The sequence below is a fragment of the Corvus cornix genome, chromosome 11, assembly GCF_000738735.6.
Source record: "Corvus cornix cornix isolate S_Up_H32 chromosome 11, ASM73873v5, whole genome shotgun sequence".
Lineage (NCBI taxonomy): Eukaryota > Metazoa > Chordata > Aves > Passeriformes > Corvidae > Corvus > Corvus cornix.
The window spans coordinates 12,740,738-12,756,244 of record NC_046341.1 but is presented as its reverse complement, the minus strand read 5'-3'; the positions used below and the strand labels follow the sequence as shown (position 1 = coordinate 12,756,244).

The following is a 15,507-nucleotide window of genomic DNA, read 5'->3' as shown; positions in this document are numbered from 1 at the left end:
GCCCCGCTTCGCGCCCCGGCCCGGGGGCAGCGCGGGGGCGCCGGGGGAGCGACCGGGGCGCCGCCACCCCCCGTGCTGCGCGCGGCCCGCGTGCCGGCGGCTCGAGCGGCCCGGCCCCGCCTCGCCGCGCTCGCCAGGAGGGGCGGGGGCTGTGGAGCGACGGCGGCAGCAGCGAGCAGGCAGGCGCGGCGCTGCCCTTCCATAGGAGCCGCCATTAGCGCTGGGACCCGCTGACAGGGTCTCGGCGGCGGCGGCCGGCGCGGCGCGGGGAGCGGATCAGCCGGGGTGGGTCCCCGTTTGATGGATCCCCGGATAGCCTGGTTCCAGCCAGAGCAGCTCGGCCCCTCGAACCGCCTGTGGATGCAGATCTGGGAGACCACGCAGGGGGTCCGCAACCTCTACTTCCAGCAGCAGCAGCAGCAGGAGCAGCAGCAGCAACAGCAGCAGCAGCAGCAGCAGAGCGCCCCCGCCGCGGCCGGCCCGGCCTCCCCGCCCGGCATGTACCGCGCCCCCCGCGCCGACCCCCCGCCCGACTTCCTGCCGCTCGAAAGCGCCAACAACCCGCACAGCCGCGGGCACCGCCAGGCCTCGCCGCCCCCGGGGGCCGCCGCCTGGGCCCGGCCCGCGCGGGGGGCGCCGCCCGCCGCCGCCGCCGCCGCCGCCGCCAGCAACAAGAGGAAGCGCGACAACAAGGCCAGCACCTTCGGGCTCAACTACAGCCTGCTGCTGGGCCGCGCCCCCGCCCCGGCCGACGAGCCGGCCGCCCGCGCCCAGCCCGGCCTAGCCGAGCCGCTCTACACCGGCACCCCCTGGAAGAAGAGGAACTACAGCCAGGGAGTCGTGGGGTGAGCGTCCGCGGGGTGGGCGAGGGGGGTGCCGGGCCCGGCCCCGCTCGGCCTCCGGAGGAGAAGGAGGAGGAGGCGGGGGCCGAGGTCCTTCCCCGCCCCGGGGCCGCACGCCGGGGGCCGCTGGGCCGCGGCACCTGGGGCGCGGCGCGGGCCCAGCGGGTGGCGCAGGGAGCCGGGCCGGGTCCGCGGGGCTGGGCAGGGGCGGCGGGCGGTGGGTGCCGGGCTGTCGCTGCCCGGCCGTGGTGACTGACAGCTGCGCCTCGCCGGTGCTCGAGCGGCCTGTGCGGGGCAGCCCCTGCGCCGAGCGTCCCGCCCGCCGGGGCGGTGGCTCCGCGGGGCCGGGGCCACACGCGTGCGGCGGCGGTGCCCGTGTGCATGCTGATGGAGCAAGGCACGCCTATCCGCAGGGACGGGAGCCCCGCCGGTCCTCCGCTGTCACCGCCCGTGCGCGTGTTACACGCTGCCGGCCGGTGCCGCCGGGCTCCTCGGACACAGCGTTCCGCTGTCAGCGCCGCTGTGCGCGGGGTTGTCGCTGCTGTAGCGCCGGGTGCTGCCCTCGCTGCTCCCGCACGTGCGGCGGCGCCGGGGCAGGCGCAGGGCCGGGGCAGGCGCAGGGCCGGGGCAGGCACAGGGCCGGCACGCCTGCCCTCCGTAGCACTGTCAAGCTCACCTCTAACGCTTTGTGCTGCCTGCGGAACAAATGCGTGGTGGGGACTAGAACTTAAAAAAACCAATAATCATCTCTTGGTGTTAAAAGAAAGCGCACAGACTAGGTAATTTCCCGGGGTGTGTATTTTCTGAGACGTGACAAGAGAAGGTGTGCAGGCAGGCAGGCACCTGCTCTCAGAAATAAACTTCCATGCCTGGATAGTGTGCAGTGGGTTTTAGTGTCGGGTTTTTAATGGTTGTCATGGATCTCTGATTGTGGAATGCATATGCTGATCTGAATATTTTGTCCTTAGTGTTTTTGTGTTAGCTTAGGTCTCATCAGTTCGCATTGCATGAGTCCATGGAGATGGAAGGCAGGCAATCATCTACCTTCTGTTTACCTGAACACTGGTTTGAGCCCTCCCCTTTTTTTAAACACAGTGGCTTTTGATATGGGTGATGCCCTGGATAAAGACCATTTGGTAACTTCTGTGGATTTTTTTTTTTTTTTTGTAAAGTTCACGCTTTTCAAAACATAACCTTTGCCTTGAACCCTCCAGGGTCTAGATGACGGAGGTGTATGGTAAAAGTTGAAAGCCTGGCAGAGCTCATTTTAGAAATCAGTAGTGATTTAGTTGCATGAGTTTTTGTGTGCTCAGCTTGTACCTAAGGGTCCCTCAGCCCTCTCACACAGGAAAGCATCAACCTCTTTGCCTTCTGAAGTTGCTGTTCTGTAAGATTTGTCATAATGACTATTCAAATTTGCTGGTCGTTTTGGAAGGCAAGTTCTAACCTCTAACCTCTGGCTCCCTGTTTTCTTGCCAGCTCCTATGTTACCTTTACTGCTGGGGTTATAATAATTCATAAAGTGACACTGCGGAAGTATGCTATTTTAAGTGTTCTAGTCACTGTACCTTGGAACTTTCTGCAACTTTCTTCACACAACTTTAAAGTATTGTGTGTAGAACATACCAAGTACTGAATTTTTGTTAAGTTAGTTTTTGGACTCTGGTTATATTCTGCCTTGTAACTTATTTACTTGAAGGCTAAGGAACATTTTTAGAAGTGCTTTACTCTCTCTGTGTCTTGTAAATATGTAAATTTTTTTCTGTATTGAAGATACAGGGTGAAAAAGGGTAAGTTTCAACAAGACAGTAAGAGTAATAATAATGGGGTGAAAAAAGAGTGAGCTTCAGCAAGAGATTAGTAACAATAATAACAACAACTGTGCCAAACAAAGTATTCTAAGTGTTGCTAGAGTTAAATTTTGGTGGTATCTGTTTCAAACTCCAAGTGGTAGCTCCTTGTGGACTTTTTTTTTAACAGTATCAAGACATACTCAGGTGTCTTAGTCTGCATGTGTATTGACTGTCTAGTTTGTGGCATATATTGACGTGATGCTGAGCTTCTGTTTTAGCTATTTCCTTTATTCAAAGCACAGTAAGGTAGAGTGTCTCTAAAATACACTCCTACGTTGCTTTTCCTAAATTATGGAAGTTTGCTTTTGAAAGCTATAAAAAGTGTTAAGAGGCTGTTGGCTAACAATTTGAGTGAAAAATTGTGGAAACAATTTCTAAAAGGACCTGAAGCTTCCTAGGAAAGCCTAGACAATGCCTAGGTGCTGTGAAGGTTGCAGTGTGACTGACTGCTGCTGGCAAGGCCAGGTGAAGCCTCCTGTGCCTGCGGTGTGACCTGAGATGCTGCTTTTGCTCCCGACTGCAAGCTTCTCTTGAGCAACTGTGTTCTAAGGCATCTGTCTGCATCTGGAGACACAGGGCAGTAAGGATGGATAGAGAGTTTTGTAACCTAGCAAATGAGGTTGCTAAACTAAGTATTTTAAATTCATTATTTCCAATGTAAATTTCCAAAATCGTGTTGAGTAGTTCTAGCAGTTACTGGGAAAAAAAAAAGATACCAGCATTGCTATTGTATCATTACTTGTGTGTTAACAGGTATCTTTTTCTTCTCTGATTGTTACTAAGCAAATTGTGAAAATGTAGTAATGGCTCTCAGTGCTTTTCCCTATATACCACCCTGTAATTTTGTTAAGTTAATCACTTTAAACTTTGACTCTTTGGAATACAACAGAGTTGTGGAACAGTCCCACTTTTAGAAAGATGTGACCAGATTTGTTGGCAAGCACAACTGAAAGCTGACATATGGCATTCATATTTCCAGTGCAAGGATGTCACTTGTGTGGATGGCTGTGCAAAACCAGCTCTGAATATGCAATTCTATTGATCAGCTGCCTGGAAAACCAGTCCAATAATTTTTAGCTAGTTGAACAGATTATGTAAACACATAACAGTGTGTAACTCGCTGTCGAAAGATTTAGGTAAGGTAAATGTTGAAATAGAGATTTTGGTTAAAAGCTAAGTAGCTGTTCAGTCAAATCTTGATATTTTTTCTTCTAAGTTAATGCTATGTACACATATAAAGAGGTAATCAAATAATTAAAAAATAACCCACAACAGTATTGGGTTTGGTTTCAAGATAGCTTTTTACAAAGTATGCACAATATTTCCTGACATTTACCTGTGCTGAAATACAGACATTCAGCACAAGGGAGTTTTTGCTCCCTTGGAGTTAATGGTGCTGTTGTGTACATTGTATTCTGGCCTCTCTTTAATATTTTTCCTTAGTCCAAATTCTCAGACTTGCAGTTTTATTAATAATGCAGGTGTTTGCATGACAGGTACTCTGCTTTGTTGCGGCACTCTTAACTTGGTGGCTTGTGAAATATCACTGTAAATCAATTTCATAGTGCTGCCTGCAAGTTGCTTTGCACTAGTCAGAGTCAGCTTCCATGTCTTCCATCCTCTGGGGACTGTCATCAGACAGTAGTTCTGAAAAGAACAGGTAATGCAGAAAATGAATGAAAAGTTTCACAGCATGACTATGATGTTACTGTTGAGTTAATATATACCTTTAAGGAGTTAAATTGGGTTTGCCTTGGCAGGGTAGTTAGTAGCAAAACTCAAGGATGTAGGAGGATGTGTGGGTTGGGGGTTTTGGACGGGATTCTCTCTGTGTCTGGGTCCCAAGGGCAGCAGTAAATAATGTTAGTAGTGTCACAATTAGAAAGGAAGAAAAAGTATTTGGGATACTGAAATGGCTATTTTACAGCTTTCACCACGTTCAGATTGAGCCTGGCTAAAAGGTGACAAAAGAACTGCTGAAACAAGAAGCCTTAAGTGCAACAAAACCCAAAAATAAAGACTTGCACTTAAGTTTGGCCTATTTATTGTAAGTTTCTGTGATTCTTGTGCCAAAGGAAAGAGCCCAGTGCTACACAGTTCCTAGGAAGGAGTTGTGGATTTGGGGACTGTGTAGGGAGCTGTTTTCACAGTAATCTGCATCTGAAGGCAAGAACCCAGTTGATGTGTGAGTTTAAGGAGGTAAATTTGTGATGTGTACTGCTGAGGAGAAACATGGATTAGATAGAAAACTGCATTTTGAAATATTGAATGCGCATGTTTTGAAGTACTGATGGAAACTTTGCCATGAAAGGGAGAGCATCCTGTGACCCCCACAGGAGGGGGCTGCACACAGACATGCACACACTCCCATGCTGCTGAACTGATTGGCACAGACTTGAGCAGATTTCTGCTTATTTAATATAAGGGTTCCCAGCATGTTGCCCAGGATTACAGAGGGTACTGTGAAATAAAAGAATAACTACTTTAGGGAAAGAAATAGCTTAAAGCCATAAGTCTTTGCTACAGAAATTCCATTATGAGTTTTTGATGTGAAGTTTGTCAGCTTCTCAGGTCTTTTAGTCTCATTTTTGAAAGAAGTAAAGTGCATTAAGGCAGACACAAACCCCTTGTCCCAGGTGTGAGCTGACCAGAGGACATGGAGCCACATTAAGGTGGCTGTCTGCCTGTGACCCTGTATGTCCTTAGCTGTGTTTGGTCGGACTCTTGTGTGGTATCAGCCATGGGAGCATGATTTCCATGTGGGCTGGAGCACAAACAGAAAGAGCTGAGTGTAGTGTGAACAGAGCAAGTCTGGGAACCTCCAGCAAAACATCAAACCAGCCTGAATGCCTGACTTAGGGAAATCTGATAAAATCCTAATCAGTTATGTTGGTTTTCATCATAATCTCTTAAGTGCTTAAATAAAATGCAGGGTTGGTGCTTGATTTACTGTTATATTACTTGATACAAATGCTTAGTGTAGGTGAAACAAACACCTTTGTGCACAGGCTTCTGATTTCTGGTGAAACAAGGAGGCATGTGCGTGACTGCTTCATGCATCCTCTGTTAGAGTATAGTTGCATGTGTTTTGGATTTGGTGAACTCACGTACATTAAAACATGGGCTGCAGATGAATTCACTGTGCATATCACATGTAAAAAGGAGTTACTTGGAAAAATCTGTAGACACAAATCTGCTTGCTTCCTGAAAAAGCCTCCTAGAGCAGTACTCTGTCCTCACTCTGTGGCTGCGTGTGCTGGCTGTGAGGTAGAAGTGCAGGGATGTGACTGGAGTGCAGATCCTTTTCTTGTACCTGTCTGATGAGATCCACTGTCACTCTCTGTCTCGTCCTGAGTCATGCCACAGCACCATCCTGGCAGTACCCTTGTGACAGCTTGTGCAGCTCTTGAAGGCAGTCAGCTGGGTTTTATGGATGTGAAACCGGATATTTTCCCACAGCCTCCTGTGGTAAGAAATTACTTCTTTTGGAAGGGCTGGGAGAGAGAAACAGGTTTACTAGGGATGAAGATGCTGGACTAAAGGCAGTTTGATAAAGCCTTTAAGAAATACATGGTGAATATTATATAACAGTATTATTTGAGGTTGCAGGGTTTTGGAATAGGACCAACTTTTTGGCATGTTTTGTTTAAACAGTTTAAGGAAGACTTCAGAGGCTGCTGATTTCTACGTGTGCAAGGAGACAGTGTGTGAATGTACTCTTATGAACTGTTTTCTCTGATTCATATCTTCTGTTTGGGACTTGGATACCTATTTACCTTGGAGTGGCTATATAAGGAACAGAAGTGTGGCAGACTTTTTTTGGTAGATGGATTACTATATTAAGTAATAGGAAGAGTGTGTCATTCCCTCTTGTGTGCTTGCTGATTCCCAAGAGCTGCTGTGTGTTTCACGTAGCAGTATGCATTGAAGAAAGAGGATCTGTTCACCCTGAATCTTTATTAGTATTATATTAAACCATGCTGGGGTCGTAGCTCTTATTTTTCAGTTGTCAAACTGTTGGCATAAGGTCAGTTTCAGGAAGCCTGGTATCATATTGTCAGTCCTAGGAAACACAGATAGATGGAGACCTGTATCATGACAGCACATTATTGCTCTTTTCTCACCTTCAATTTTTTTTCTGCCATCTCCATATTATACTTTGTTCCTGGGCCATTTCTAATAATTTATTTAAAATTAGAATGTAAAGTCTGTTTTTCACTTTGGAAACTTTTAAATGTGGTTTTCAGAAGTTGTGTGCATAGCTTTACTATGAAAATGATAGAATAGGCAATAATAGAAATACTTAGTATTTCTTTTTTTATTGATCTCGTCATGTGGGGATTCTGAACACATTTTTCAATACGGTGTACATGCTCCCAAAATCATGCATATGCCAAAATTTCAGAGATGGCTGTTGCTTCAAAGCTTTTTGTTTATGTTGTATGTGATGTAAAACAGTGGTTTGTATGCTCTTCTTGCTGGATGTTGGAACTGGCAGCAGGAGCAGAATGCGGCCTAGAGTCAGCTTAGGTGTTGTATTGAGGGAGGGAGGTGTGCTGGTAGCAATAGAGCAACACAACCAGTGAAATCTTGCATAATACATATTAGAAGCAAATAAATGCTATTGCTGTTCTTAGTGTGCAGTTGGAATGTTAATTTATTATTTGAACGTGCTGGGAATTCTTAAATTATGAGTGTTTGTCTTTTTTAATTATCTTTTTGGATGAACTGCCAAAGAGTGCTTAAGACGTCATGAGTATTTGAGTCTTACTTTCTGTGCCTTTGCCTAGAAATGAGGGTTAAAGGAAATATTTCTATAAGCCAGAAGAGGAGAGGAAATCTGGTGAACTCGGTATGGGCTTCAGATGTTTTTCCTCAGCTGCAAATAGCTATAGCGGGAGCAATTTGAACTTTAATCATTTTGTAACTTTAAGCAATAGGTAGCACAGCAGGAATTTTTTTCTGGCAATACTACGAATGTAGGATATCAAAACAAGAGACAGACATGAATCAAGGGAGCAGAACTCTTGTTTATAGGTTTGTACAAAACTCTCTCCTACAGCTCACTAGAGCCAGTATAAATCTTTCCAGTAACTTTGTATTGGTGATACTGGTGTGTTGTATCATAGTCGTACAATCAATGTATTGCTGCATTCAGTACAGGTCTCCTGATAACTGCCTGTCCCTGACGGTTGTCTTCCTGACCCTTAAAGTTGTGTCACAAAATCTGTGTGAGACTGAGCCACACTGACTGTGTCCCTTGGGGCTGCCAAGCTCTCAGGGTGGGTCATGGCTGGGAGGGCAGCTCTAGCGCAGCAGCTCAGTGTGAGGGTGAACTGGCTGCCTGACCGAGGCTGGGGTTGTCTTATGCTGGGACGCAACATTTGTTAATTTTCTTCCTCCCATGGTGACAATTAAGATTATTTGGCAGCCCTCATTCCAGACCAGCCTCTCTGATGGCCTCATAACATCCTCTTATGGTATGAGATCTACATCTGAATTATTCAATGTTGATGTTCAGTGAAAGAGGCACAGTCTTGCTACTTGCTTGACAAGGCTTTATAGTGTGGAATTCTGCATCACCATACTGTATTGCATACATTGTGCAGGTTTTTTTTGCATTGCATTTTTTAGGATTTTTACTGGAAAACAATGGTAGCAGAGGTGTCGGATCATAGTGTTTGTGCACCTCTGCTCTTCTGTCTTGTCGGTGTGATCTCTTATGGGAGAAGTAGCAAACACAATATTCAAGATGTTAAGACAGTGTGAAGGAAATAGCATTGTGATTCTACAAGTAATAGAGTATAACAAGGGACAAATTCAAACATTAAAGTCCTCTAGAAACTTCCAAATCAGGGAAATGAGGGTAGTATTCTAGGATAAGTGAGAGGTGTATAGATGAGTAGCTACATTGGCCTATCACCTTCACTCAGTGTAGATTTACTTTCAGTTACATTCGGGTGCACCTATAAAAAGTATCACGTGCTTTCTTGCAATTACTTTGTTTATGGATGCAGTAACACCTGAAAGAACTTGCATTAACCTGTCACAAATACCGAGTGTAGATAAGCCCTTCTTTTAATGTCCTCTAAGATACAGCATGTGGGAACATTGTGCTGTAGTTTGAGTGATGACTAAGGTGTTGATCTTACTATTATGTGTCAGTGTGTATAGTCTGAAGACAGGGAGTCCTTAATCAAAGCTTGTTGACCCTGTCTGACCTCTTGATGCTGTGTTTAAGCTAGACTGAGGAAGTGTGATAACTTACTTTCTTAGGCTTTCTTAATTCTCACTCTGTTAATTTGAGAGCTGTTCACTTCCTATGTTACTTCAGGAACAGCTGATTTTTTTCCTGTGTGCTACAAAAAGTTAAGTGGTTTTTGTTCTGGTTTTGAGGGTTTTTTTGGTTTGCTTCGTTTCAACAGGGTTGTTATAAAAAGTATACTCCTTTATATACATTTGCATTCCTCCCCCTTATCCCTCAGTAAGATTTTGGCTTTAATCTAAAGTATGCATATAGTTTCTGAAAGTGGTGTGAAGGACTTGTGCCTTGAATCTGGCTTTATCTCTTATGTATTCAGAGGCACTCGTGGTTGGCAAGCTTTCCACAGCTGCCAGTTAAAGTATTGAGTTAAACGTAGTGTGGTGAAGGAACTATCTTGATCTGAATAATGGGCATGATTGCAGATCACAGTCTCAGGTCACATTATTGAGTGAGGCTGAAAAAATTAAGTTCTAAGGTTAATTTTATTTAATTTTTGCTTTGTTCTGTCACACTCATGCTGATTCAACTCATATGTTTGAGGATCTATATACTCAGCTTTCTGGTGTGCTGCGGACTCAGTATCTTATGCTCATTCATCCATGGGGAATGACTACTGTAGTAGTCATACTTGGCAGGTACCCACATGAGAAAATTTTCATGTTGATTTTTGCCTTGAAGACCTAGTTTGTTATTGAGTTACGCAGCTTCTTTACATGTACCTCTGCTTCCAACATCAGGTGGAAGAGAAGTTTGCCTCATCAAGCTGTTAGATTACTTCTTATGGGATAGTTTTTGAGATGAGGCAGAAAGGACAGTACAGTCCTGCTTCTTTTGTAATTACATTGTACATAATTTGCATTGTTCTTCAATCTAAATTTGAACTAACCAGTGGTCTTTTGAAGCTGCTGTTGTTACAACCTGGACTAATGTGACAGGGCGTACAGCTGGTAAAAGAGAAAGTTTCAATGGCAATAAGTTAACAGTGTCAGCTCCTGGCATAGAAGTACCTAGGAGTAAAGAAGAGATTAACTGTATTAACAAACTTCCTCCCTTGCTTTTTGTGCGGTGTGGTATTTGCCTGCAGGCAGTAAGTCACTGAACATTATATGTTGGAATAGTTCACTTCAGCCTTTGCTCCTCTGAAGCAAACCTGCTTCAGGCATGCTGAAACGTGCTTTTTCAGTTGCTATTGATTCTGCAGTTTGTGAGCTCACAGTGATCCTCTTAAACCTCTCACAACTGGTCACTGCTACATCTTCTACTCATGTTTTGAGTACACAAGACACTTTTATGTAATCTTCAAATTATTTTTAGAGACTGATTCCAGCAAGTGACTTGAATGAATCTTGAGTGTGTTTCTGAGAGCTCTGCACTGCCTCTCACTCTGTATTTGCTACTTCTGTTGGAAGACTCTGCACAAATACGTCAGTGCACGTGTGGATGGTGTGAGGAGGTGTGCCATGCCAGGGATGCCCCATCCTGGAGTGGGTTCCAGTAGTCACCTTTGTGATATTAGGTCTTTGTCAGACCGTTAAAAGTCCCCCTTTTCCCATCATGTGCTGATTCTTCTATCTTTATGTCCAAGCAAAACCCAGTAACTGAGGTAGATGTGTGAAATCTTTCCTAAGTCATCTTTCAGTATGGGTTGGTCTTTTAACATTTTGGCCTCATGGGAAGTATTTCTGTGCAGTATTTTCTAGCATTTTCTTCTCATTTTTGTATGGGTAGTTTTCTGACGTATATACTAGCTGAAGCTTCAGGGGGAATAAAGAAGATAAACCCCATGATTTGATCCACAGGTTTAGTCAGAGACCAGCTTCTCCAGATACTTGGAAGGATGAGATCTGTCACCTACATTGGAGGAAGAAGCATTTTTTGTAGTTCCTGACATGGAAGTTGCTAAGTGTGCATCTCTATCACTGGGCTGATAGAGGTGAGCACAGGAAGCATTCTTCTGTGATCTGCTTAGGCAGTGTCCTTTTTTGATTGTTATGGTTTGTAGCTTTCTATCCTGGGATGATAACCAGAGCAAATGGTGGCTGTTGACTCCAAAAAACTTTGCAGTGTTACTGGTCCCAGCCCATGGTGTTTCTGGTACCTGTGCCTCCTGCCTTGCAAGCAAGAGTATCTGAGCACAAGAGAACAAATCAGAACATGAACAAATAGTTTCCAAGATATACCTTTAAGGGACCATAATACTACATCATGAGTCCTATAATGAATACCTTGTTTAATCTGAACATAGTTCACTGTGCACACCCCTACTGTAAAGATAGCAATTCATCCAAGTAAAAAGTTACCCGAAATGTTCCTTGTACCTTTGCCATAGTATGTGTGATTGTTCCTCGTCCTTCAAAGTGCATCCACTGCAGTTGCTTCTAAGCATTTGAAAGTGAGTGGGAGAACTACATCTGTGATTTCAGTTTTGGCTGGGTATGACAGCAGTGCATCTAAACTTGTATTAGTACTGTAGCAAAGTATCACCAAAGTGAACTAACAAGTAATAAATGGGTGATAAACTGGTTTCAAAACAGGTAACTTGGGGTCACTCTCCATTTTGCTCAGGGAATAGAAATTTAAGCTGCAAACTCAACCTTGTAGTTTTAACTGTAATTGCTAACTTCAAATATTTTCGTAAGAAGTTTTGAATACTTCTGATATAGGAAATGTAGCAAGGTAACTTGGGGCTCAGTTTTGTATTCCTTGAATGTTCCCAAATGCTGTGCAAAAGTCCCTCCTCTAAAAAAAAAAAAACCAACCAAAAAACGCTGCCCAAAAGACTGTGAATATGAGAAGATGCTGGAAAGCCTTGGGAATCTGCCTTGACTTGCCAGATGGCATACTGGCACTTCACATTTAATTTGAAAATGTTCTTATTCTGGAGCTGAAAAGTTATTAACAAACTGCAGCTATGGCTAGTTATTTGACTTAATATTTTTTTATTAAATTCTTTTCAGTTTGATCCCGTGTTCCTGAAGGAGAGGTGTTCAGAGTTTTATTCTGTTCTTGGTTCTCCTGCCTACTGAGCAGGTTTGCTGCACAGATGGATGTGCAGAGGGTTTCTGGAGTGAGCACAGCATGCTCGGGATGCGTAACTGATCTGTGGGGCCAAGTGTGGCAGCAGCACCAGCCACCGGTGGGAACACAGACCTCAAACAGCCTTTTGTCTTGGCTTTGACGTGAACAGTGAAAGCCTGGCATCGTGGTAGTGTCCTTTCCTTCTTAGGGACTGGTGTGGGCTTGTTTGGAGTCGACATTTGAAAGTGTAAATCTGCTCTGATAGAAGGAGACAGGAGTCAATAATTACATTGCTCTGTGTTCTTTCATTTAACTGATCTTTCAAGTCAAATAATTTATCAAGTCATAAACAAGAATATTTGCCAGGCAGAACCTGCTGTGTGTGTGGAAGTAGAGTTTTCTCCAGTCTGTTCTGTATGAGAAAACCTTGTGCAAGGCTTGCCGGGCTTCATGTAGGGTGACCTGCTGCCATACACATGGTGGCAAAGGTCTGTGTTGCAGGTTTTTTCTCCCATAAGAGTTTTCAGGTGGAGATTTTTTTCCCAAGCCCGTTATCCGTCAGAAGTGCTCATCAGTCTCCTGGGAGTGTGTTAGTCTTGCCTCTGCCCAGGTAGTATGTGGTGCCAGATATCAGAAGGTCACAGATTGTTTGTTTATGTGATAGTATTTACTACACTAACAAAATAGGAGCAATATACTAGAGCCGTATAAAGATCTGTGCTCCCTGGCTTTATGGAGACAGAAAGGCAGATTACCTGACCTGCTGTTTCCTTCTAGCTTGGTTTAATAGTAACATCACTGGTGTGATTTGCAGAACTGGTGTAATAGACATTTATTTGTTTTAAAACTCTCTGGTCGTCCCTGTTGTTCTGGGTCAGAGCTATTAGTGTGCTACAGTAATTTAGTAGCTTTAGATTTTGTTACAGCTCTAACACAAACCCAAATATTGCTGTTTTACTTGGAAAGTTCAGCTAATATTAAATGAACTACTGTTGATACTGATAGTTACTTTTTACTTGTTAAACTCTTGTTTTAAAGCAAACTTATAAATTGTTGTTTGGTCTATTTGAGTAGTTTTTTAAGCAAAGGGAATCGGCAGGCTGAGGAATTACTAATTCCCCACTTCAACTTCTCTGTGGTTTTAATTGTTTGGAAATTTACCTGAAGTTGTAATTACAGAATATACAAAGTGAATGCTAATAGTTGCACTTTAAGGCTTCTTAAAGATATGTATCTGTATTTTAAACGGTGAGGTTGTAAACTGCATGGTTAGTCTGTATGTGCAACTGTTCCAGCAGACTAACACTTTCTTTAGCAAGTGAGCTAAAGAAAAACCTTGTGGCTGTCTTCTATAGGAGATGCTAGAATTACTGCTGTGTTTCAAGATAATTAGATATTACTGGAGTTGAACTCCTTGTCATTATGAAATAAATCAGCTTCTTCACATTGCTGCTCTTCCCACTTTGATTTTCCTGTACAAAACCTTCTTCTCCTGCTTCATTTTTGTGTTCTGTTTGCTTGTTTCAGATCAGTTGAGGCAGCAGTTTCTTTCATTTTTTTTTTCACTCTTCTGTTAGCAAAATTCATCTTCCATCACCTGAGGGAAGAGAAGCAACAGACTCTCACAGCACTTGCTTACAGAGGTGGGAAGGAGGGATGATATGTAGATACTTTCCAGGGAAGAAATAGAAGGTTATTCTCACACACACAGTGATTCAGCTAGATTGTTTTTATGTACAGTGTGATTAAAAAAAAAAAAAAAAAAAAGGCAGTGGGAACTACGGGTATTTCTCAAAACAGTCCTTCCAGTTGGCATTTGATGTTTTTGCTGGAAGTGCTGCAAAAATAGAGAGCAAGACTCAGCGTGCATATGGCATGGATTTAAAAGCCAGTGGATTAGTTGCAGAGTTACACTTCAAATCACTCATTGATAGGACTAATTCAAGCATTTGATTTATAATTAAAGTTCAGTAGGATTTTTCCACCTCTTGAAAGACAAATTTCTGTAGAAAAAATTCTAATACATCAGAGTGTATTTTAGGAAGGCAAAGCACATAATGAAATTTATAAACACACAAAAAATGCTCACTTTTACCTTGATAGGAAAAGAGTTGATTACATTACTTCTTGACTAAAGAATATGCTTGGGAATTTTAGTTGGAACTAGCTCGAATCAGTTTGAGGAAGAGAGCACTCATACTGATTGAAACAAAGGATCTATAAAATAAATACAAAACTGGAAAGATAGAGATACCAGTTTAAATAATTAAAAAGAACTGTACACATTTCTTCTTTGTCCAATGTTTTAATGTCTCTACTACACTCTGCTGTTTCCATAAAGCAATGCTATTTTAGTGCCTTTTATGATGCAGTTAAACCCATAAATTAATGTAAAATACAGAACATAGGTGAAAAAAACTACATTAATTTGAGGGATTTGGGGGCAGTGGGTGTCAACTGGGAGGAAGAAATAGGCTTTCAAAAATTTGCAGAGGATAGAAAGTGTAGGTCTTGTAGTGTAAATTTAGTGTTTTTTTTTTTTTCTCCACAGCTTTTGAAGAAATGTGCATAATCAGTCCACCATAATTGGTGGAAGTGAACAAATTATCTCCATGTTTTCAAACTCAGTATCAGCATGATCAGATTAACCCCAAAAGACATTAGTCCTGAAAACAAGATCAGAGTTCCTAAATCATTTACGTATTAGTGGAAATTTTGCTCTCCCTTGGTCCTAAAAGGCAATTCTGTGAATTACTCAGTAGACTACAAATATTAGTTAGAAAGGTCAGGCTGTTCTTGGGTAAGCCCTGAAAGCTGCCCAGAGGTGGTTGCCAGACGTGGTTTTCTGGGTGTTGCTATGCCCATTGAAGGAGTTCTGCTTGCATCTTTTTGCCTCTTACCATCTGGGGGGGACTCAGGGGTTGAGGGCTCCTCCTTGGGCTCCCCACAGCTCTGAAGAGTGGATGCTTTACCAGAGCTGATAAAGGTGGTGGGATTTAGCTTGGCTAACTTTGCCCTGGATGGATTAGGGTGGTTTGTGTAATCCTGTTATAACAGACCCTGTCTCTGGGAAGCCAGGCAGTGGTAACAAACACCTGGTCTATAATGGATGGGGACAGATATAAATCTCATTTTCCTAGCTGTCTGCAAAGGGAAATTCTCCATTTGCACCTTAAGACAGTGTTTATACAGTGGATATCCTGATTTTTGGTGATGTTTAGCAATCATATGGCAGTGGAATACCTGTTTTTTTTCTGCATGTCTGTTTTTAGGTAAACTGTGAAAAGGTGGTCTGTGAAGCTGTAATTCAAATGGGTGAACTGAAGAAAAAAATGTGTGATATCAAAAACCCGGCTCCTTAAGCTTCCCTGGTTTTGTCAGGTTGCTATTATGGACGTGTTTTGGGATGTTTGATTTTAAAGCTCCCATAAGGGCATATGTGTCTCAAAATATGATTACTATGTGACCTGTAATATATTGATATGGTTCAGTAACTAAGGATATAAAAATTGATGGTCAAAGTCTCTGA

General features: G+C 43.5%; 1 protein-coding gene across 1 annotated transcript in view; it reads left to right on the top strand.

The window, feature by feature from the left end:
- The first annotated feature begins 158 nt into the window (after positions 1-158).
- The window catches only part of TENT4B (terminal nucleotidyltransferase 4B), a 41,935-nt gene continuing 26,586 nt past the window's right edge, over positions 159-15,507 (top strand). The window contains 3 exon segments of the mRNA XM_039558400.1: positions 159-404; positions 406-464; positions 467-845. Coding sequence (XP_039414334.1) covers positions 301-404; positions 406-464; positions 467-845 — 542 coding nt within the window. The 5' untranslated portion in view covers positions 159-300.